The sequence below is a fragment of the Schistocerca piceifrons genome, chromosome X (assembly GCF_021461385.2).
Source record: "Schistocerca piceifrons isolate TAMUIC-IGC-003096 chromosome X, iqSchPice1.1, whole genome shotgun sequence".
Lineage (NCBI taxonomy): Eukaryota > Metazoa > Arthropoda > Insecta > Orthoptera > Acrididae > Schistocerca > Schistocerca piceifrons.
The window spans coordinates 927,233,293-927,258,226 of record NC_060149.1 but is presented as its reverse complement, the minus strand read 5'-3'; the positions used below and the strand labels follow the sequence as shown (position 1 = coordinate 927,258,226).

At 38.7% G+C, this 24,934-nt stretch overlaps 1 protein-coding gene across 1 annotated transcript in view; it reads left to right on the top strand.

Moving 5' to 3' along the window:
* Window positions 1-24,934, top strand: part of LOC124722970 — a 464,760-nt gene that overhangs the window by 355,521 nt on the left and 84,305 nt on the right. The window contains exon 13 of the mRNA XM_047248137.1: window positions 15,084-15,328. Within this exon, the coding sequence (XP_047104093.1) occupies window positions 15,084-15,328 (245 nt within the window). The remainder of the gene's footprint in view (window positions 1-15,083; window positions 15,329-24,934) is intronic.

Below are 24,934 nucleotides of genomic sequence, written 5' to 3'. Positions count from 1 at the left end.
CAAGCAAGAAGTTCAATATTTCTGAGAAAACTGTAAAGACTAGAATAAAAAACAATAATTTCTCTAAAGAACATCTCAGACTTCTATAATAATCAGAAATTCAGGCCGAAAGTAGTGGTAAAACATATTCTTGTGCTCCAGGCTGTAGTATTTGCTCCATGAAGAAGAGATGTTAGAAAGATAGCCTAAAATATAGTGGACATACTCGATTTAAAAACTACACACATCAAAGAAAGTTTTGCATCACCCCGGTTCCCAGAAATCCTGAAGATAGACGTTGACTGTGTACGTTGTATCACAGACACAGTTCCTTTGACTGTTCAGAGATGCCACTAAACCCTCCCAAAGATGTAAACAACGATGCATGAGCAACCCCCATTAGACAGAGGGGGTCTGACAGCTGATAAGTTCCAGTCATTCCACCAGGAAGGAGGTAAAAGGCTCATGTTGTCTATAGTTCAAACACGCCTAGACAGTCAATACTGCGGTTCGATCATGTCCACATTGTTACTTTGTGCCAGGAAGGTCTGTCAACAAGGGAAGTGTCCAGCTGTCTCGGAGTGCACGAAAGCGATGTTGTTCAGACATGGAGGAGATACATAGAGACTAGAACTGTTGATGACATGCCTCGCTCAGGCCGGCCAAGGGCTATTACTGCAGTGGGTGACTGATACCTATGGATTATGGCTCAGAGGAACCCTGACAGCAACACCACCATGTTGAATAATGCTTTTTGTGGAGCCACAGGACGTCATGTCATGACTCAAACTGTGTGCAATAGGCTGCATGGTGCACAACTTCACTCCCGACATCCATGGCGAGGTCCATCTTTGCGACCACGACACCATGCAGCGTGGTACAGATGGGTGCAACAACATGCCAAATGGACCACTCAGGACTGGCATCACATTCTCGTCATTGATGAGTGTCGCATATGCCTTCAACCAGACAATCGTCGGAGACATGTTTGGAGGCAACTCGGTCAGGCTGAACGCCTTAGACACTGTCCAGCAATTGCAGCATGGTGGAGATTCCCTGCTGTTTTGGGGTGGCTTTATGTGGGGACAATTTACGCCGCTGGTGGTCATGGATGGCACTGTAATGGCTGTACGATATGTGAATTCCATCCTCTGACTGATATTGCAACCATATCAGCAGCATATTGGCAAAGCATTTGTCTTCATGGATGACAATTCGCACCCCCATCATGCACATCTTGTGAATGACTTCCTTCAGGATAATGACATTGCTCAACTAGAGTGGCCAGCACGTTCTCTCTAGACATGAACCCTGTCGAACAAGCCTGGGGTAGATTGAAAAGGGCTGTTTATGGACAATGTGACCCACCAACCACTCTGAGGGATCTACACTGAATAGCTGTTGAGGAGTGGGACAATCTGGACCAACAGTGCCTTGATGAACTTGTGGATAGTATGCCACAAGGAATACAGGAATGCATCAATGCAAGAGGACCTACTACTGAGTATTAGAGATACTGGTGTGTACAGCAATCTGGACCACCACCTCTCACTGTATAGTGGTACAACATGCAATGTGTGGTCTTCATGAGCAATAAAAAGGGCAGAAATGATGTTTATGTTGATCTCTATTCCAATTTTCTGTACAGGTTCCAGAACTCTCAGAACCGAGGTGATACAAAACTTTTTTTGATGTGTGTACATTTAACAAAGATGAGAAAATAGTGGTAAACCTATGGCTAAGTTCCTTTTTAAGAATAAATTCTGAGCTCTGTATAAAGAAAAGTGAAGGTTATTCTCTACCAAGAACGGAAGGCATGAACAGGAAAGAAGTATCTGATGACTTTGAACTTTTGACCCATGTGTAGAATGCTGATGAAACTGGACTCAAGATAAAAACTTTTGCTGGACAAGTAATTGCTCATAAGGGTAACAAAGATATTAAAGTTATAACATCATATGAGAAAGGCAAGGCAGTTACTATTTTGTCTTGATGTAATGCAGAATGCCAATTTTACCCCTTTTTGAATAATGAAGGGCATGTACAGCTAACCCAGATTTCAATGGGAAGCACCTCCAGGGCAGTTAACAAAATTAGGCCTGAGTCAACCTTTATTAATACAGTCTTGTTCATGAATTCATTGCTAAACGATTTCATTCCTAGAGGGCATTCAGGAAAAATCTTCTTATCTTGAATGTCCATGATTTGCATATGAACAATGTCAGTTTGTTAGAAGTAGCCACAGATAACGACATCAATATAATCTTCCTGCTGAGTCCATAGCACACATTATCTTCTACATATAACCACTATGAAGTGCATGGCAGAGGGTACATCCCACTGTACCAGTAAGTAGGGATTTTTCCGTTCACATACAAGGTGCAGGAAGAATGATTGTTTATATGTCTCTGTGCATACTGTAATTAATCTAATCTTGGCCTAATGATCTCCCTATGGGACCAATCTGCAGGGAGTTGTAGTATATTCCTAGAGTCATCATTTAAGGCCACTACTTGAAACTTTCTTTGTAGACTTTCCCAGGAATTTTTCCATCTATTCTCAAGAGCCTGCCAGTTCAGTTCTTTCAACATCTCTGTGAAACTCTCCCATGGCTCAAACAAACCTGTGATCATTCATGCTGCCCTTCTCTGTATACATTCAAGATCCCCTGCTAGTCCTATTTGGTAGGAGTCCCACACACTTGAGCACTATTCTAGGATGGGTCACACGGAATCATTTGCAAGCAATCTTCTTTGTAGACTGATTTCATTTTTTTAGTATTCTACATATAAACCAAAATTTGCTATCTGCTTTACCCATTCCTGAGCTTATGTGATCATTTCATTTCATGTTCCTACTAAGTGTTACACCCAGGTATTTGTGTGAGTTGATTCCAGCTGTGACTCACTGATATTATATTCATAGAATACCATGTTTTCTCATTTTGTAAAGTGTACAATTTTACATTTCTGAAGATTTAAAGCAAGTTGCCAATCTTTGCACCTCTTTGAAAACTTATCATAGTCTGACTGAATATTTGTACAGCTTCATTCAGACTGTACTTCACTGTAGACAATTGCTTCATCTGTCAGAAGTCTGAAGTTACTATTAATATTGTCCACAAGATCATTAATACTCAACATGAAAAACAAGGGACCCAACACATTTCCCTGGTGTACACCCAAAGTTACTTCTATACCTGTCAAAGACCTCCATCCAAGATAACTAGCTGCAACCTCTCTACCAAGAAATCCTCAATCCAGTCACAAATTTCATCTGATACTCCATATGATCATACTTTTGATGGTAAGCATGGGTGTAGTTCAGGGACAGGTGCTTTTTGGAAATCAATAAATACTGCATCTACTTGACTGCCTTGATCCATGGCTTTCAGAACGTCCTGTGAGAAAAGTTTGATTTAGGTTTCATCTGATCTATGTTTTCAAAATCCATGTTGGTTGGCATGGAGGAGGTTATTCTGTTAGGCATTATATTTGAATGTGAAATATGTTCCCAGATTCTACAACTAATGGATGTCAAGGGTATTGGATATTTTGTGAATCACTTCTGCTATCCTTCTTGTAGACAGGTGTGAGTTATTGTTTCTTCCAGCTACTGGGCACAGTTGTTTGCTAGACAGATATACAATTGATTATAGTTAAGAAAGGGGCTGACTCATCTCCATATTGGGTATAGAATCTGATAGGGATTCCATTTGGTCCTGGGACTTTGTTCAGTTAAATGATTTGAGCTGTTTCTCAATGCCACTAACACTAATATCCATTTCAGCTTTTCATTGGTATGAGAATTATACTGGGGAAATATGAGCTTTCCTTTGTAAAGGAACATTTGGGAATATAATTATGTACTTCTGACTTTACTTTGCTACCCTCGGTTTCAGTTTCTGTCGTGACCATGAGTGACTAGACACTAATTTTGCTGTCACTAACAGCTTTTAAATATGATCAGAATTTCATTGGTTTTCATGAAAGATCTTTCGACAATATTCTGCTATAGTAGTCACTGAAGGCTTTACACATTGCTAAGAGACTACCAAATGTGTTTCATTCAGCATCTCTTCAGCTACAGCCCAATGCTTTATTTAGTACCTATTATGCAATAGTCTCTGTTTATTTAGAAGTTTGTTTACAATGACTTTATACCATGGAGAATCTCTGCATCATGAACTTTTCTACTGGGTACATATCTGTCTGATGCATGGTCAACTAGTCTTTTAACTTGAGCTGTAGTACCACCACATGCTCCTGTTCTGAGCTGAAAAGTTTCAAGTTCCTCATTGAGATGTAACACTACCATGGCTTTGTTTAGTTTTCCGTACATATAAATCCTTCTACTTGTCTTACTTGCCCTTGGTACTTTGATATTCATTGTTCCCTTAACTGTGTCATAGTCACTGATACTAGTTTCAATGTGGACTTCTTGAAAGAGATCACATATGTTTGTTGTCGTTAGATGTAATGTATTTCCGTCACATGAGGGAGATTCAGAACTGTATCTTGTTTCAGGGAATTCATTTAGTAATGTTTCAAAGGATGTCTTGACACTCTCACTGCTAACAACACTACAATTGTCCCAGTTGATTTTTGGGTGATTAAAGTCTCCTCCAATGATTACAGAATGATTAGGGAACTTATGTATAAGTGAACTGAGGTTTTCTCGTAAGTTTTCCGTTACATTAGAAACCTATTATAATTTTATGTCCAACCTTGATACTTAGACTTGACCAAACAGTCTCAAGTGCAGCTTCAATCTCTATCTTGGTTGATCTGAGTTTCTTGTCTGACAAATACACCACCTCCACTCCCCATTTCCCTATCCTTTTGGTATCACTTAAATTTCCCCCAAAGATCTCACTACTGTCAACTTCAAGTTTTAGCCATCTTTCTGTGCCTGGTAATTTGTGAGCTTCAGTAATTTTTTAGAAGTGTTTCATGCTCTGGCACTTTGTTGTGAATGCTTTGGCAGTTAAACAACCACTGGACTATGTTGCTTTCAAACCACTAAAGACGAATTGGAAAGATGTGCTAGTCAGGAGTTCATAAGGGTGAACAATGGCATCAAGATTATTTCCATATCTCATTTTGGAGAATTATTGAAATCAACATGATTTCAATTTGCTAGTGTTGAGAATGGGATTTCAGCATTTAGAGTTACAGGTATCTGTCCGCTTAATATGGCTGCTATTCCAGTTATGCTTATCTTGTTCACAGCAACCTAAACAATTCTGAGTATTCTTCTCCAGTCACACCTTCCTCATCTAATTTTTATGTTTCCACTTCTCCTCGCCAGCTACAAGTAATTCAATGAAATCTACTAATACTAATGTTGCTTCCTCATCTCACTTTCCTGATTCCTTTTGTCCTTATCATGGTGCAAGCATATGAAGTACTGCTAATGAGTCTTTAGTAAATGAATTCTTACTTCCAATATCTACATCTAATACTAATCAAAATGTACAGTTAACATAATCCAAGATTCTGTGGGCTACCTGACCTATTCCCTCATATTTAAAACCATCTTGTTCAAAAAGGAAACAAATTACTTTTAACATAACAGATCCAGTTTACATCGACAAACAGAATCAAAGAAGAAAACATAGAAAACAAAATAACAAGAGGCCTGCTGAAAAATCTCCTCATAAAACACAGAGAAATGAATCGGTTAAGTTGTCAAAGAAATGTGCAGGAGTTTCCAAGAACACACAGAAAAGATTTGAATTAGAGTTATCATCAGATGATGATAAAAACCAGGAAACAGCTACTCACTCTGATGATGAGTCAGAGGAATTCAATGAGGATGAACATGTAGAATGTCTGAAGCTGTGATCTTGAAGCTGACTGTCTACAATGTGTAGTGTGCAAATGGTGGTTGCACAAAGACTGTTCAGTTCATATCTGTGCTGTTTGTGGGAGAAATGAAAAGAAAAAGCAGCAAAGATTACAGTTATACAAGAAGTAGAATAATATTTCCTATCTTAGAATTTCCTCTGAACAGTTTCATTCAGTTTCTGCATTTGTATCAGCTATCATGTGTGTTTGTAATAGTTAAGTGTTATCCTAACTCCTTCATTGTTTCCATTGGCTTAAAATTTTAATAAAAACTTCTTATACCAGTTTTCAACCAGCAGGCTAGACTTGTCTTTATAATTTAATGAACCAGTTCTGAAATACAGTCATGAGACATTTCTCAAGCCCAAAGTATGTCATCTTACTTTCCCTAGGTGGAGAGATGCAAAATACAATCATTTTTTCAGGTTACCTCCATTTGGAAATTGGGTGCCCTCAGCCACTGTTATGTGGCTTATAAATTATAGAGTGCAGAAATCAGTCGTCCTTTTTTAGACTTTATTACGCAAATATAGATTTCAGCTAGTGGCTAGCCATACTCAATGCCCTATTTTATATTCTCGATGCATGTAAGTCCCTGTTGTTTGGGCACCCATGCATCAAGAATAGAAAATAGTGCATTGAGAATGGCTAGCTGCTGGCCTAAATCTGGATTCACATAATAAAATCTGAAAAAGGATGACTGCTTGCTCTACTCTTATAATTTATATAACAATCATTGTAGATACTGCTTAAAATTCCAATTTTATTTATGTATTTACAGTCTGCAAACTAGATTGCTTACAAATAACTCATGTATCCCATACCAGAATATTGCTGAAGTGTATGGAACCCATACCAAATGGAACTAACTAGGGACATTGAATGAATGAGTAGAAAGGTAGCATGAATGTTCACAGGTTAGTTTGTGTTGTGTTGGAAGAAGAACCAACACCGTGTTACTAGTGGAGGCCGAAATGCATGCGTTTTAGCTCACGCAGGCTGGCATGAGGAGGGAAGAACTATACTGACGTGAGATCTGGAACATGACAAGGAATGAGAATTCAGAAAGCGGACATAATTAGTTTGATACTTAACTTTAATCCATTAATGATTAATGTTGCTCTTGGCGGTACATGATTCACATTATTGTCTGTTCAGAGTTCATTCTAATTACTGAATATGGCGCCTTGCTAGGTCATAGCAAATGACATAGCTGAAGGCTATGCTAAACTGTTGTCTCTGCAAATGAGAGCGTATGTAGGCAGTGAACCATTGCTAGCAAAGTCGGCTGTACAACTGGGGCGAGTGCTAGGGAGTCTATCTAGACTAGACCTGCCATGTGGCAGCACTCGGTCTGCAATCACTGATAGTGGCGACACGCGGGTCCGACATATACTAACGGACCGCGGCCGATTTAAAGGCTACCACCTAGCAAATGTGGTGTCTGGCAGTGACACCACAGTTTGACCCATGGGAGAGTGTCACAAGGATGCTGAAGAAGCCAAATTGTCAGAAACTATTTTATATTCTGGGAACCTGCAGTTGTTGAAAGGCATGATGCTAGGAACAATTCCATTAACAGCTGATAAAATTGTTGTTTGTTAAAACACAACTGGTTTTGTGGTCTAAAGCCACATCATCAGGTACAACCTACATTGTAAAAACCAAAGTACAGTGTCACTACATTTTGCGGGCATGAAATGAAGTCAGTTGTGTTGTAATAAACAGCAATTTGATCAGCTGTTGGCAGAATTCTTCCTAACATCATGAATTATCACACTCTTTAAGATAGATAGTATCCTGAGAAAGCCTACTTACAAAATTTCAAGAACCATTTTTAAGTGATGACTAGGGGACAAGATTAGGTTAATTACAGCACACACAGAGGCATTTATACAGTCTTTCTTCATATGTTCCCTTTATGAATGGAATGAGAAGGCCTAATACACTCCTGGAAATGGAAAAAAGAACACATTGACACCGGTGTGTCAGACCCACCATACTTGCTCCGGACACTGCGAGAGGGCTGTACAAGCAATGATCACACGCACGGCACAGCGGACACACCAGGAACCGCGGTGTTGGCCGTCGAATGGCGCTAGCTGCGCAGCATTTGTGCACCGCCGCCGTCAGTGTCAGCCAGTTTGCCGTGGCATACGGAGCTCCATTGCAGTCTTTAACACTGGTAGCATGCCGCGACAGCGTGGACGTGAACCGTATGTGCAGTTGACGGACTTTGAGCGAGGGCGTATAGTGGGCATGCGGGAGGCCGGTTGGACGTACCGCCGAATTGCTCAACACGTGGGACGTGAGGTCTCCACAGTGCATCGATGTTGTCGCCAGTGGTCGGTGGAAGGTGCACATGCCCGTCGACCTGGGACCGGACCGCAGCGATGCACGGATGCACGCCAAGACCGTAGGATCCTACGCAGTGCCGTAGGGGACCGCACCGCCACTTCCCAGCAAATTAGGGACACTGTTGCTCCTGGGGTATTGGCGAGGACCATTCGCAACCGTCTCCATGAAGCTGAGCTACGGTCCCGCACACCGTTAGGCCGTCTTCCGCTCACACCCCAACATCGTGCAGTCCGCCTCCAGTGGTGTCGCGACAGGCGTGAATGGAGGGACGAATGGAGACGTGTCGTCTTCAGCGATGAGAGTCGCTTCTGCCTTGGTGCCAATGATGGTCGTATGCATGTTTGGCGCCGTGCAGGTGAGCGCCACAATCAGGACTGCATACGACCGAGGCACACAGGGCCAACACCCGGCATCATGGTGTGGGGAGCGATCTCCTACACTGGCCGTACACCACTGGTGATCGTCGAGGGGACACTGAATAGTGCACGGTACATCCAAACCGTCATCGAACCCATCGTTCTACCATTCCTAGACCGGCAAGGGAACTTGCTGTTCCAACAGGACAATGCACGTCCGCATGTATCCCGTGCCACCCAACGTGCTCTAGAAGGTGTAAGTCAACTACCCTGGCCAGCAAGATCTCCGGATCTGTCCCCCATTGAGCATGTTTGGGACTGGATGAAGCGTCGTCTCACGCGGTCTGCACGTCCAGCACGAACGCTGGTCCAACTGAGGCGCCAGGTGGAAATGGCATGGCAAGCCATTCCACAGGACTACATCCAGCATCTCTACGATCGTCTCCATGGGAGAATAGCAGCCTGCATTGCTGCGAAAGGTGGATATACACTGTACTAGTGCCGACATTGTGCATGCTCTGTTGCCTGTGTCTATGTGCCTGTGGTTCTGTCAGTGTGATCATGTGATGTATCTGACCCCAGGAATGTGTCAATAAAGTTTCCCCTTCCTGGGACAATGAATTCACGGTGTTCTTATTTCAATTTCCAGGAGTGTAACTCGTGCAAAGTGAAGTGCCGTATGCCATGGACTTCACATTTTTTTGCATTGTATGGATGTAGTGCAGGTGTAGATTTCCATACAGTGTTGAAATCAATATCAGCATCAGCATAAACAGCAACAATGCTGACAATTCATCTAAACAGTGATAGCACAAACATGAAGAGAGAATATAAACTTGGAAATCATATACCACCAATATACAGTTATAAAGTTAAAAATAGTCTTAAAATACAATTTGGCTCTGAAATTTATATAAAAATAGTTTTGAAACTACTAAGAGATGGCCTTTACTACTTCAAGAGCTTTAAAGTAAACTGTTCTAGATGGAGTGTATAACAGGTACAATGAGGATTACTGGACAATAAGAGAAGTGTGTAAAAGTATGAGATTGGCTGTATCTAAATGACTGTAGGTGTAGCAAAAAAGGAAATAAATGTGCAAGTTCCTTCCTTAATCTACATACTACCATAACTTACATTTTACAGTGTCTTAATGCCTTAGGCTTTATCCCCCCATCTGTGTCCATCTAATTCTCCCCCATCTCTTTCTGTCCATCACTTCCTACCCCTTTCTCTCTCCACATTACCACCCCTACACCAGTAGGACATTGTTGGTTCTTATACCCACAGTATTTCTTTCCCAACAGTAATTTATGCGTGTACCAAATTTGGTTGAAATCAATCTGAAGGTTTAGCAGGAGCTTTTTACCCATGGCTTTGCCCATATACACACATCACATATATTTGTGCAAATATTTCACCTATATCTCTCACAAATTTCCAGTTTTGTTTTCATGCAGCTCAGATTCTATAATGTCATTTCCTGAACTATGTGTTGTAGAATGATATAATTTTGCAGGTACACCCAGTAGTATATATAGATACTGTCTGCAAAGTGTGTTTTAGATCGAGTTAGTAGTAAAGAAGTAGTAAATTATAATGTCAAGCATGGTATAGCATTTTTTCGTGCCTCTCAGAGATTATGACATCATATCTACTGAACTATTCATTGTGCAATGGTGTACTTTTGCAAGTACATTCAGTGGTATACATGAATACTGTTTGGAAAATGTGTTGCAAATAGAGATAGTGTAAATAAGTCTGAAATGGCAGTTGTACTGCATGAACAACAAAAATGTAGTTAGCAACAAACTTGTTTTACTTTCATCATTCTGTGTGGGGTATCAGAGAGAAAGAGTCTCATAAAGGCTTGAAATTATGTGTCAGGTTGTTTGAAAGGCACTAAGTGCTCTCATTCTCAAATACTAGATGAATATATTCTGGCTATAACATGTCATGAACTATACTTCTTTCCACCACCACCCATTTGAGAGGTAGGTGATTTCCCCACCCCCACCCCACCCAACCCCCACCGCATAATTTTTACAAATTTTCCTTAGCTTATAATGGCAGATTATATAACCATGAATGATCAAGATGTTTGTACACTTATTTTTCGTTTTTTTATTTGTGATGAATCCATAATGGTTTCACATGGCACACAGAGACAGTGAAAGACATATATTTTGTGATTAAATATCTGCCACTGTCTGTATTTCAGTTTTTAAAGTTTTATTTCTGATATATATTTTGGAGTGAAAGCTCCATCATCAGGGTTTTCAACGTTCTCATGAGGCTTCCCATCTTGAACTGATGAAGCAGTCTCACCTGCACATTGTGATTAACTAATTCATAGGTGTCCCATGGTGAAATTCCTCAACATTATCTGCTTTTTATTGTACATATATCATCACAGACATAAGGAAAGATTGAAAATATGTCAAAGGACTCAGTCATATCAGTAAAATATTTAAGAATCACATTATGATTTATTGGGAAAGTCATATTAAATTAAAGTTCATCTATCAAGCAAAGTGTTTAAACTTCACTTGTGCAACCTACTCTTGAATACTGTTCAAGTATTTGGATGCTCATGATTTAAGACTGTGGTGATAATGTTGTAACAAACAGGGGTAGTCAGTTCAGGATTTTTGTGAAGATTGTCAGGGCTCTTAAACTGGACTAGTTGGAAGAAGGATGATGATCTCTGTATGAAATCTGTTGGTCAGATTTAGGAAACCAATATTTGAAATTTGGTTTAAAATTTTTGTACTATCTTCATCTTTTATCTTATTTAAAGAATGCAAAAACATGGTAAGAGAGATTATATGCATCTATACAGACAATCAGTACCAAATACTCCATTTATAAGTCGAAATAGAAGAGGGCTGAAAAAAGTGTCACATAATTCTCCAGGAGGTAATATTGGTCATAACTAGAAGATAAGCTCATATAATGATACATCCAAAAACCAGTACCTGTTGAGATATGGACCAGTCTGTCTTCTCATTCCCATCTGTCGGTCACATAGAAGTAGACGCTATAGGCCATGGTGCATATAACTACCATGCATCCTGACACATTCTTCACTCTATTCAGACTGCGTCACACGCTTTGGTCACACGCTCCTGTAATGTCTGTACATTGTTGATGGATTGGGTATATCCCAATGGTTTTAAAAGTTCTTAAAGCCAGAAATTAGATTCAGGTCTTGTGAATGGAAAGGCCATGCTATTGAACCTCCTCAACTACTCCATTACCCATGAAACATTGCAGTGAGGTGGTGTCACACAATCCTTAGAAAATTGAGAGGTGCCCCATTGTGTTGCAGAAACCCTAATCATTACCTTTCTGCAAGGGTATAGTCTCCAATAGTGCTGGTAATTCATCATTCAGAAATTGGTGATACAGAGCCTGTTGATCTGCTCAGTAGGGTGTGTGGCCCATTGAATTTGTCACCAACAGTTCCTGCCCATGCATTGATACTGAAGTGATCCTAATGCATCACCTTCACAACTGCTCAAGGATGTACATGTGCCAAAAGGTGTGTATTGTGATAATTTACTGTACAGCAGTAAGAGGGCTTACATTGCTGAATACTACACATTACTCATTACTAGAAAAGTGGCCCACACCTCAACAGGTATTGTTTTCTGAACATATCACTCTAGTATTGTTTCTTCTAGGTTTGACTAATACTCCTCCTGGTAGAAACATGTGACACTTTTTAAATGCCCCGAACAACTCTTGCTTCACACACCAATGAATACCATTTTTTTACATTTGATGGCCTGCCTGTATGGGTGAACTGAGCTGTGTTTTGCTCTTTTTTATAAACTCTCTTCATTGCTTTCATAGTTTCTTTGGCTGTAATATTTCCCACTAGACCTTCACTGTCCACTGCCATAAAAAATGTCATTGATGAGTTCTCTTCTTTGCCTTCTTGTTCAACAACTGTCATGGAAGAAATGACATGATGGTAATTCCTATAAAGAAAGGTTTATTGTGTTTTAGCTGCCCAGCATATATTTAAAATGGAACCTGCCTGCAGATTAAAAATGAATAGTTTTGTTGGATGTAGAATGGCAGCTGAGCATAGCAGATCATATGGCTTCACTGGTTTCTTTTAAGGCAACATTCATACGGTCATGAAACTTCAGGTATAGTCCTTCTTTCTGAGTTGTTATGGTGATACAGTTGTTGTTAATTGTTAGTATGTTTCACATAGTGTTGTGGCATTCAAATTTATGGGCTCATTCAGTTGCCACCTACTGTTTTCCAAAAGTATAGTAATTTATTAAGTTCATGCGTTGTATAGAGTGCAAACTATCTTCAAACATTAATTGAATGATTGTTTGTGATGGCAGCTCAGCAAGATCCAAATTCCTCAACTGATGGTTGACATAAATTCATGTCATTAACAAAGTTTTAACAGAAAAATCTTAGAGGGTGCAAGATTTTACAGGGGTAATATGCGGTCCTTCATGAGTGGCTTTTGTTACACTTAACATGAAATAATATGCCAAACACAATTATTTTTAGATCCTGTACAAACAGAACATGCCTAGCATTGATTAATTTTTCAAACCTTTTTAACAATATAATCTTACATGTGTCTTCATCTGATTCTTGATTTTGTTCTTACTTACTGTCATCGATGAAAGCATGATTTAGTTAAACATTACTTGCATCTGGTGAGCTGGGACTTAGTACACATTTGGGACTGGTCTATTTATTTATGCTTACTGCTACCAGGTGTCCCCAACTTTAGCAGGCAATATGTGAAGTGTAAACAATAAAAAACACAATAATTTGTATGACATATTTGGTTGGTACAGTACTTGGAACTTCATATACATTTCTTTTTATTGATATTTCATTAAAAAATCCCAGTACTGGTACATGAATAGAACTATTAGTGTGTTATTGTTCTATTCTTAGACTGCAAATTGTGGACATATCTGATTTTAAAACCAATCCCCCACTAAGTTTTTGAGAACAAAGGCTTTGCTCAGGTCTCATTCTGTGACCTAAGCAAGGCCTTCGACTGTGTTGAGCACATGCCACTACTATAGAAACTAGAATTCTACGGCATCAAAGAAAACAGTCTCAGACTATTAAAAGCTTATCTCAACAACCGTAAACAGGTAGTTTGTGTTCGTAAGGAAATGTCAAACATAGAAAATGTTAAAGTAGGTGTGCCTCAGGGATCTGTACTGGGGCCCTTCCTGTTTCTGATAATGATCAATGACCTCCCCTCATTTATTAGATCCACCACTGTATAGTATGCAGTTGATACGACTTTTCTCCATAGCAGTAACAATCTTAATGATCTTAAAACCTGTGCTGAAAATACACTCACTCATGCAGCATATTGGTTCAGAGCAAATGGTTTCCTGCTAAATGAAAATAAAACTCAGCAGATAATCTTCACTCTAAGAGACAAGCCACTATCTGATGACCCTAGTTCTGTTAAATTCCTGGGAGTTTATTTAGACGAAAAGTTATCCTGGGGCCAACATGTAAACTATATTAGTAGTAAACTATCTAGAGTAATTTATTTATTAAGACAACTCAGAAATTGTGTACCTGAAACATACATCAGATCATATTATTTTGCATTTTTCCAGAGTATAATATCCTATGGCATTATCTTGTGGGGTAACTGTAGTCATATACATGACATTCTATTACTGCAGAAGAAAGCCATTAGGATAATTACAAATTCTTCACGTAAGGCTCACTGCAAACCCTTATGACTGTAATAAACCTCTATATATATAATGTCTTAATCTTTACGAAGAAGAACCTACAAGATGTGAAACACAGAGAAAATGTACATTGTTACAACACAAGAAGCATCAAACACATATACACGCCTTACCACAGACTATCAAATTCAATAAATAGCTATGAAGTCACAGGGCACAAGCTATTTAATAAGTTGCCACATGCCATACAGGATCTTCCTGAACATACATTCAAAGAAAGACTGCATGAATGGGTTATTGCCCACCCATTCTATGATATCAATGAATTCTTCAACTGTAAAATGCAGTAATTCAACAGATGACCCACTGTACATTTATTGTAATATAAGCTAAAATATTTCAGTAGTCAATACCTTATCACACTGTATTATAAATTGTAGCTTCATTTGACGTTGTCATTTGCTGTAATGGCCTAAAGACAATAAAATCTTTATTATTATTAGTATAGTACTTTGTTCCTGGATACAACATCCCTGAGTCCATAAATTACTTTATTCATAGAAAAATGACCAAAATTAATCATGTCCCAGAGTAAACAGATAAACCCAATCTTTTATCTTTGAAAAGAACAATTAATTAATGACTTTTTACAGTTATGTTACTGATTCATTGTATTAATAGTTATCTTGGCAAAGAATCGCTTTATGTATGTTTTACAAACTGTCAATTAAATTTTCTGCCGACATGCATGTAAATAATAACAAAATATCTTCATTGTTATAAAAAAACTGAGAAAATATATCATCATTAATTTTTTATTATCTAATTAGTTGATGGGAAAGAAGCACCAGTGCGGGAAACTTCTCGTACTCGAGCAATGAGAGACGCCCAGCCTCTGGATGCTACGGCTAATGCAGTTATATTTGCAAGTAGACAGCAGCAACAGCAACAGCAGCACCAACAGCAACTACAACAGCAACAACAGCAGCAGCATCCAAGTACAGCCCAAGATTTTCAAGTTGCTGAGACAACAAGGGATGGCAAGAGAGGTGTTCTCAGCCAGCTTATTGAAAAAGTTTGTACATTATTACGTAGTTCTGCAAAATATATTTTTACTTGTTTTACACATGTTGTAAGTCCACTCACAGAAAATAAAATTTAATTTGCAAAGTTTATGTTTTTTCTTAGTCTTGCATAAATTTGATGCTGCTGCAAGAATATTTTATGTAAGATTCATATGTATAGTTACTTATCTTGGATATTCAGATAGCTATTTTACATCTTTGTACTGTTGTACACATTTCATTAGTCCTTGTTTTGTTCTTGTACTGTCAAAAAAACAGCATGCATATATTCTAAATTTCTTTTCATAACCATGCTTCATATTTTGTAGTCCAGCTGACAACAGTTATAAAGTAGGAAAACATTCAACGGCATCAAATAACATATGCTTAGTAGATTTAATTCAGGAAGAATGTTGATTATGGCAAATATAATCAATGTCTAGCTCATCAGGCAAGATTTTTAAGAAAAAAGAATATTATAATGTACAATAATACATTTCTTCAGTAATAACGTTAGGTAAAACTTAATCAACAAAATTCAACTGTTCATATTAAAATCATGCCAGTTTCAATGCTGGACCGTTTTCTTTTAGGAGATGTGTTATTTCATATCTAAGAAGAAAATTAAGTAAATGTGGCTTTTACTGTTACTGCATTCATCAATACGATTTCATCTCAGATTATTAAAATTTCCCAGTGCAATCATTAGACTCAAGCAGAAGCACAGTCATTTCCTATTGTAATTTTGTTAATAATGATGAAGTATCCCTAACAGATCACTCAAAACATTTCAAAAAGAAACCACATCAAGCAAAATATCATGCTGTTCATATACTGGGGCTAGTATTTTCTTTTTACTATTGGAGTTTTGATAGTGAGTTAACTAAAGAGTCTTTTATTAGTTGCTATGTATATTTCTGGACATGAATCCTTACAGCAAAATCTGTCTGATTATACTCTTCATATTTCTTCGTTCACAATATTTGCAGTTATCTGATCACTATATAAATTGCTTAATAGCAGTAATATATGCAGAAGATATCATTGTAGAATGCAGACTAAATTATAAATAATATTTTATAATATATTAGTTTTGTAATTTTATTTTATTGTGATTAACTCATAGAGAAAATTATGCAAATTCAAATATCACACTAAATGTAAAATTGGTAAGCACAGAGATGCACACATTGGAGGTTAGAGAAAACTTGAGAAAAAGCAGGAATTAATTATAAAATGACATAATAAAAATATATTCAGCAAATTAATTTTAATTTGGACCAGATATGTGGCTCATCTCAAAGTGTGATGGCTCAAACTCAAAAACAAAAGAAAGCAAGGAGTACAGAGCTTTTTGGGATAAAGAAACGTTTTTGAAGAGTTAAAAAGAAAAAGAGATTAAGGAAATAGTGTTTAATTATCTACATATACAACGTGAGACAGTTAAGACAGGCCACCTGAAAAATACTCATAATGAGTAAAGATATTGTGGTGTTGTTTTATCTGAAAAATTTTCTAACGTATGGAATTAATTTTTAACATTTATAGCTACCGAATAATGCGTCACATTTTTAAATGGAACTGAATAATTTTTGAGACATGAAAAGCCTTCAAAGAGGACTTCATTGACATAATATGTGTGGAAATTGTCAAATAGTAATGGGATGACAGCACCACAAACTACTCTCCTGTCATCAGAAAATTAGGTCTTCATTACTATACCAAATATAGGCAGACATATTCCTCAGGTATGTTTTATGTGTTTACCTATGCACACACTGTCTTTGGTTGTTTATGGTGAATGCTGCCAAACCATTAGTGTTGGTGCTGTTGTATGCTGGAAGGTATCCTGACTGTGCAAAACACTCACTATCTGTCTTTACAAACATTATAATTTTTTAAATAGAAACTGGATGTGTGTAGAATAAAATATCCTAAAAAACGAGTAGCAGTTGATGAGAGAAATGCAACTAACATTTTGGCAGTGGTAATACACAATTCATATGTCACAGTGAGACAACTTCAGTGTGCAATATTCTACAAATATTACATACCAACACATTTGATTGTTTCCACATTTAACTTTACTGGTTGTTTCATGATGGCAACTTTCAAAATCAGTTACAGTGCTTCTAATTATGTTTACATGAACAGCAAAGTTATGAGGTTTTTCTGTGCAAGATTTCGCTGATAGATGATTTGTCATTTGCAAACTATCATTCTTCATGGTGTGCACAACTAGTCCACTGAAAACCTATACTGTTTGAAAGAAGTGGATTAACAGCAAGCTTGGTTTGATGACATCTAATGAGCGTATTTCAAGTAAAATATAATTGGTCCCTTGTTTACTTATGGGGCACAAAATAGCTACAACTATCTAGAGTTCCTAACAAATATGCTGCTGCTGTTATTGGAAGACATTCCACAGGTATTATACACTCCTGGAAATGGAAAAAAGAACACATTGACACCAGTGTGTCAGACCCACCATACTTGCTCCGGACACTGCAAGAGGGCTGTACAAGCAATGATCACACGCACGGCACAGCGGACACACCAGGAACCGCGGTGTTGGCCGTCGAATGGCGCTAGCTGCGCAGCATTTGTGCACCGCCGCCGTCAGTGTCAGCCAGTTTGCCGTGGCATACGGAGCTCCATTGCAGTCTTTAACACTGGTAGCATGCCGCGAGAGCGTGGACATGAACCGTATGTGCAGTTGACGGACTTTGAGCGAGGGCGTATAGTGGGCATGCGGGAGGCCGGGTGGGCGTACCGCCGAATTGCTCAACACGTGGGGTGTGAGGTCTCCACAGTACATCGATGTTGTCGCCAGTGGTCAGCGGAAGGTGCACGTGCCCGTCGACCTGGGACCGGACCGCAGCGACGCACGGATGCACGCCAAGACCGTAGGATCCTACGCAGTGCCGTAGGGGACCGCACCGCCACTTCCCAGCAAATTAGGGACACTGTTGCTCCTGGGGTATTGGCGAGGACCATTCGCAACCGTCTCCATGAAGCTGGGCTACGGTCCCGCACACCGTTAGGCCGTCTTCCGCTCACGCCCCAACATTGTGCAGCCCGCCTCCAGTGGTGTCGCGACAGGCATGAATGAAGGGACGAATGGAGACGTGTTGTCTTCAGCGATGAGAGTCGCTTCTGCCTTGGTGCCAATGATGGTCGTATGCGTATTTGGCGCCGTGCAGGTGAGCGCCACAATCAGGACTGCATACGACCGAGGCACACAGGGCCAACACCCGGCATCATGGTGTGGGGAGCGATCTCCTACACTGGCCGTACACCACTGGTGATCGTCGAGGGGACACTGAATAGTGCATGGTACATCCAAACCGTCATCGAACCCATCGTTCTACCATTCCTAGACCGGCAAGGGAACTTGCTGTTCCAACAGGACAATGCACGTCCGCATGTATCCCGTGCCACCCAATGTGCTCTAGAAGGTGTAAGTCAACTACCCTGGCCAGCAAGATCTCCGGATCTGTCCCCCATTGAGCATGTTTGGGACTGGATGAAGCGTCGTCTCACGCGGTCTGCACGTCCAGCACGAACGCTGGTCCAACTGAGGCGCCAGGTGGAAATGGCATGGTAAGCCGTTCCACAGGACTACATCCAGCATCTCTACAATCGTCTCCATGGGAGAATAGCAGCCTGCATTGCTGTGAAAAGTGGATATACACTGTACTAGTGCCGACATTGTGCATGCTCTGTTACCTGTGTCTATGTGCCTGTGGTTCTTTCAGTGTGATCATGTGATGTATCTGACCCCAGGAATGTGTCAATAAAGTTTCCCCTTCCTGGGACAATGAATTCACGGTGTTCTTATTTCAATTTCCAGGAGTGTATTTTGGAGTAACTCTTCCCATTCTAACAAGATATTTTTGGCTCAGAAACAGGCAGTTCAGGCAATAAGTGGTGTAAGTTCGTGAATCTCTTGTCGACCCCTGTTCACGAGTCTGGGTATTTTGACATTGGCCTCTCAATATATATATATATTCCTTGCTGTCATTTCTTGTTAACAGTATTAGCTTATTCCCAAGAATAATCAACTTTCACTCATTTAATACTAGGCATAAATCAGATCTATATTTGGATCAGACTTTCTTAACTCTTGTGCAGAAAGGTTTGCAGTATACTGCTGCATCCATTTTCAATAAGCTACTGCTTGAATTCAAAAATATTACCAGTAATCCACATGCTTTCCAATCAAAACTGAAGAGGCTCCTCATAGTCACTCCTTCCATTCTGTCAAGGAGTTCCTTGAAAAATTAAGCTTATTCATGTTGTATTGTTGACTGTGTTTACTTAAGCTTATGGACTGACTTTTTTCAGGTTCATAAACACTGTATTTTTATCTGTTATTACTTTTATGTTGTAATTTCATGTACTGACATGTTCCATGACCTTGGAGATTAGCTCCTCAATTTGGTCGTACAGTACTTGATGTGTAAAAAAAGAAGTATGTTCCACTAAGTCTGCACTGATAATGACAGGCTATCTTAAGAGAATATTTGGAGGTTGTTGGAGTAGTCATTTGACAAATGCAGCATGGGCTGCACAATCAGCAAAGTCAACTCTCAGGAATATTATCTGTGGGGAAAATAAAAACAAGAGATCTACAAAAAACACGGATAAATACCACCAAAAATATAAGCTACCATATAACACAGGCCTGTGATATAAGTCTTGACAATATTTAACATTCAGTTAGATGTATCCAGAATCACTTTATTGCAGGTATCCATGCTCAAAGTAAACATTTTGAGCACTTAAGTCATAAATATATGAACTGTGCCTGTATTGTGTGTTTGCTGCCTTTTGGTGCAAAGGAGCAGACATTTGTGGCAGATTTCTCCTGATGGCAGGTCAATCGTTTGTAGAGCTGTTATCTTGTTACTGTTTGACCAAGTTCCACACATGATATGTTGTAATCCCCTGTGAAGGCACTTCCCTATGATGCAGAAAATATATATAGTTATATATTTTTTTAAAGTGGGTATCATAATTCAGCAGCTATAACCATAAGCCACTACTGGCAAACATAAAAAATTGTTACTGTGTCCACTAGCAGAAACCACATCTCATTATATTTACTCATTGTGAATATATCTGGAGTAGCCTGCCTTAGCTACCCCACCCTGCACATCAAGTGAGTGAAAAATGACTATCTAGGTGCCTCAGATGTGCCCTGATTCACCTTAACATATTATCATGACCCCTTAGTGAGATTATGATGGAGACAGCAGAATTCTTGCACAGTCTTCCTCTCAGATCAGTTCCCTAAATTTTCAAAATAGTATTTTGTGAGAACAATGGTCCCTTTCTTCCAGAGGTTCCCATTTATGTTCCCCAACATCTCTGTTACACTTTTTACAGACTATACAAATCACCTACCTAGCAGCATGTCTCTGAAATTATTTAATGTCTGCTCTCGTGCCATTTGATAAGGGCTCCACTACTTTGCAGTTGGGTGCACTAACATATTGTATGCCATTTATTCCACAGGTATACATTCTGGAATATACAACACTTTGCCATAACTCTCCCAATAAATCATACACCTTCCATTCTTCTTTCCCTGTTAATGACTTTACATGGTTTTTTCTATTTGAATTGGTGGCTAAGTTTGTAAGTATCAGACTGAAATCCTAAAGCATGGGTTTACTCCTCAGTCAGTACTATGATGTTTTGTATGTTGCCTGTCAGTTCTATTATCTCTGGTATTGACTTCATATATGAAAAATGTAAAGTTGTACTGCAGTTAAACTGCAGTTCTCCCTATACTGAATGGGGAAGTCCATTCCAAGGTCAAAAGAAGGAAAGGGTATACAACCCCCAATTAGATCATGTCTAGGAAAGCACTGCAGTTGCCAAACCAATATTTGCATTGATTACAACTATACTTTCTGTTACAATTTGATATCACTTCTTAAGTAATACCTTGAAACATTTAAGCAATTTGACAGATTCCAGAGGCTTATCACTAAGCTTTAACTCAAATACTGTCAGACTCAGGAACATAAGACGCTTGGCATTAACTGAATGTGTACACTGCATTTAGTTTCTACAACACAGTTTGTCTCTCTATTTATTTGTCAAAAGGACCTAGTCTTCATTTGGTAGCCTCTGTCACTATCTACATGTTTTCCTATCAGGGGCAAAAACTTTTACTTTAAAAGTTTTGAAGTTCTTGAGCTTGCCCATTTCTTTCATGATATCTTGTGAATCATGGATGAAGGAGAACCAGCAGATTCCCAGAAAGCATTTGACACAGTGCACCACTGTTGACTGTAATAGGATACATGAGTGGCTTGAAGATTTTTTAAGTAACAGAACTGAGTATGTTGTTTTGAACAGTCAGTGTTCATCAAAGACAAAGTGAACTGTCGGGAGTGCTCCAGAGAAGTATGGTTGGACCATTCTTGTTCTTTGTATACATTAAAGGTATGATTAAGAGGGTGAGTATCAATCTGTATCTGTCTCTTAATGACACTGTAGTGTACAAGAAAGTATTGCCATTGAGTGACAGTAGGAGATACAGGATGACTTCCAAGTTAATGCAGATGGGTATGAAAAATAACCCTGCAGTGCTCAAATACAGTACTGGAGGTATGATGCTTAACACAGTCACAATGATTAAATATCTAGGTGTAATGTTGCAAAGTGATTAAAATAGGACAAGCACATAAGGTCAGCAGTAAGGAAGGCAAATCTACATCTGCAAATACATTACTTTTGCATACATTCTCCACAATCCACCATACATTGCTTGGTGGAGGCTATCTTCTACCACTACTAGACATTCTGTCTCCTGTTCTGCTCACAAATAGAGCGAGGAAAAAACAACTGCCAGAAAGCCTCTGTATGATCCCTAATTCCTCGTATCTTATCTCCATCATCCTTATGCTAGATGAACATTGGCGGCAGCAAAATTGTTCTGCATTCAGCCTCAAATGCTGGCTCTCTAAATATGCAAAACAGTACCTTTTGGAAAGAGCATCATCTTCCATCCAGTATCTTCCACTTTAAGCTCACAAAGCATCTCCATAATACTTGCATGCTGATTGAACCTACCAATGACAAATATAGTATCCCACCTCTGAATAGCTTTGATGTCTTTCTTTCCTGGTGGGGATCCCAAACATTTGAACTCAAGAATGGGTCACACTAGCATTCTTTATGCCATCTCCTTTATGGATGAGGTACACTGTTCCAAAATTCTCCCAATAAAATGTTGTTTAGGATTTGTCTTCCCTACTCCAACCTGACATGCTCATTTCATTTCATATCACTTTCAGTGTCACACCCATATATTTAACTGAAGTGACTGCATCAAGTTGCACACTACTAATGCTCTCTTCAAATGTTACAGGACTGTTTTTCGCACTCATCTGCATTAACTTACATTTTTCTACATTTAAAGCAAGCTGCCATTCATCACACAAATTAGAAATTTTGCCTAAGTTATCTTGTATATTCCTAGAGTCACCAGCTATGATATTTTCCCCTACATCACAGTCTCATCAGCAAATAGCCGTAAATTGCTGCTCACTCTGTCCCTCAGGTCATTTATGTATACACAGAAATGGCAGACTTCAGTTTTTTGGGAGAATTTTAGGAGAGTTTAGCTCAGCTATAAAGATGATAACATATAGAATACTAGTACAACCTGTTCTTGAGTACTTCTAGAGTGTTTGGGCACCCCAACAGGTCAGATCAAAGAAACACATTGAAGCAATTCAGTGGCATGCTGCTATATAGGTTGCCAGCAGTTGCAATCAACACACAGGTATTATGGAGATGCTTCATGAACTCAAATGGGAATTTCTAGAGGAAAGAGAACATATTTTTCTGCAAAACTGTTGAGAAAATTTAGAGAAATTGAACTTGCTCCTGACTGCAGAACAATTCTGTTGCTGCCAACATACATTTCAGTTAAGGACCTCAAAGACAAGATAAGAGACATTTGGGCTGATACTGAGGCATACAGATAGTCATCTTTCCCTTGCTCTATTTGCAAGTGGAACAGGAAAGTGAAGTATTAGTAGTGGTAAAAGGTAAACACTGCTGTGCATCATATAGTGGCTTGCAGAATATATATGTAGCTGCAGATTCATTTACTATTACTATCACCTAAAATCCAATAATGCAGACTTAATGTTGAGTATAATTTTGTCTACATAAAAATTGATACATTTAGTTTGTCTACTTTCATCATAATATTTCTATAAATATTTAATGAAGATGTGTATACCAAGTTGCACTGACTTTCTGTATGCTGCAGACAAGTTTAGGAACAGGTCGTCATAAAAATAGAGACCTTTCTGCTTACAATCGAATATAATTTTCATAAAATAGAAATGTTCATTAAATAGGTAAAAAGTAATAGAAGTAACCACTAGCAGATGATGCAAGCAAGATTGTTTAATGATAATATAGTATGAAATATTACATGGTATCAGAGTGAGAGGCTGTAAGAAAGTAATAAAAGGGGAAAATATGGGTGCTGTAGAATGAGCAGAACAGAAGATGAGGAAATGGCAAGATAAAAGAATAAGAACAAAAATTCATTATTAGTTGATAGATCACTACAATTCATTACATTCTTACATATATGTGTCTATCTCTTGGTTGGAGGAAATGACACCATCTCCACATTTTTGGAAAAGAAAGAGAAACAAATATTATATGTATAGTGGCAAAAAGTTTCTTTGTTTATTCAAGTTCACACTGCTATACACATTTTGCACCTATCCAAACATTCTCTCAATACACATTTTTTGCTGGTCTCCTTTGCCTGTGTATTGACTTCTTATATTCCCTGTTACATTTGGCATTCCTTTTACCTTAACCTACTTATACCTCCATACTTGTGTCTCCCAGTTACATCTAACATCAAAATGAAAGCTCTGTCTTCCCTCATCAGCCCTGTCTCTCTGTTCATTGTTCTGTTAAACTTGGACAGATGTTGCATAAACACTGTTGTATTGCCTACAAGCCATTCTTTACAGGTAGCACATCTTTGATAAAAGTAAATAATGTAAACATGATAATGAAAGTATCATTATTATTTTATATGCTTGTGAACTTCATTGCAACTTTTCAGTTTGACTACTGTATTTTTGTTCCATCCCATGCCCATATCTGATGGTATTTAATATGAAGTGTTCTGTTTCCTTAGTTCCTCATTTGGTCAAACATCTCTGAGGTAAATTTATCTTATTATTGAAATTGAGTTGCAACGAATGCAAATATTTTATGCTTGAGGAAACTGTACAACAATAAATTCATGAAGTCTTTAATTTTTATGACACATTTTATCCACACTAGAAAAAAATATCTCTGGTTCTTTGTTACTGTTGTTTCCAATCATGCAGTGAGTAATCTGTATCAAACAAATAAACGTAAGATTGATATATCAGTGACGTGAGCTCTCATCCTTCAACAGAGGCTAAATTAAAGAACTAAAGCTTTTAAGAAGATACCTTTATCATGGAATACATTCAAAATATTCTTAAAAGTACATCTATACTTTTGCTGTATTATTGGGCTTTCCTGCAACGCTTGAGGTTTGTATCTTAAGATAACAGTTAATAGGAAAC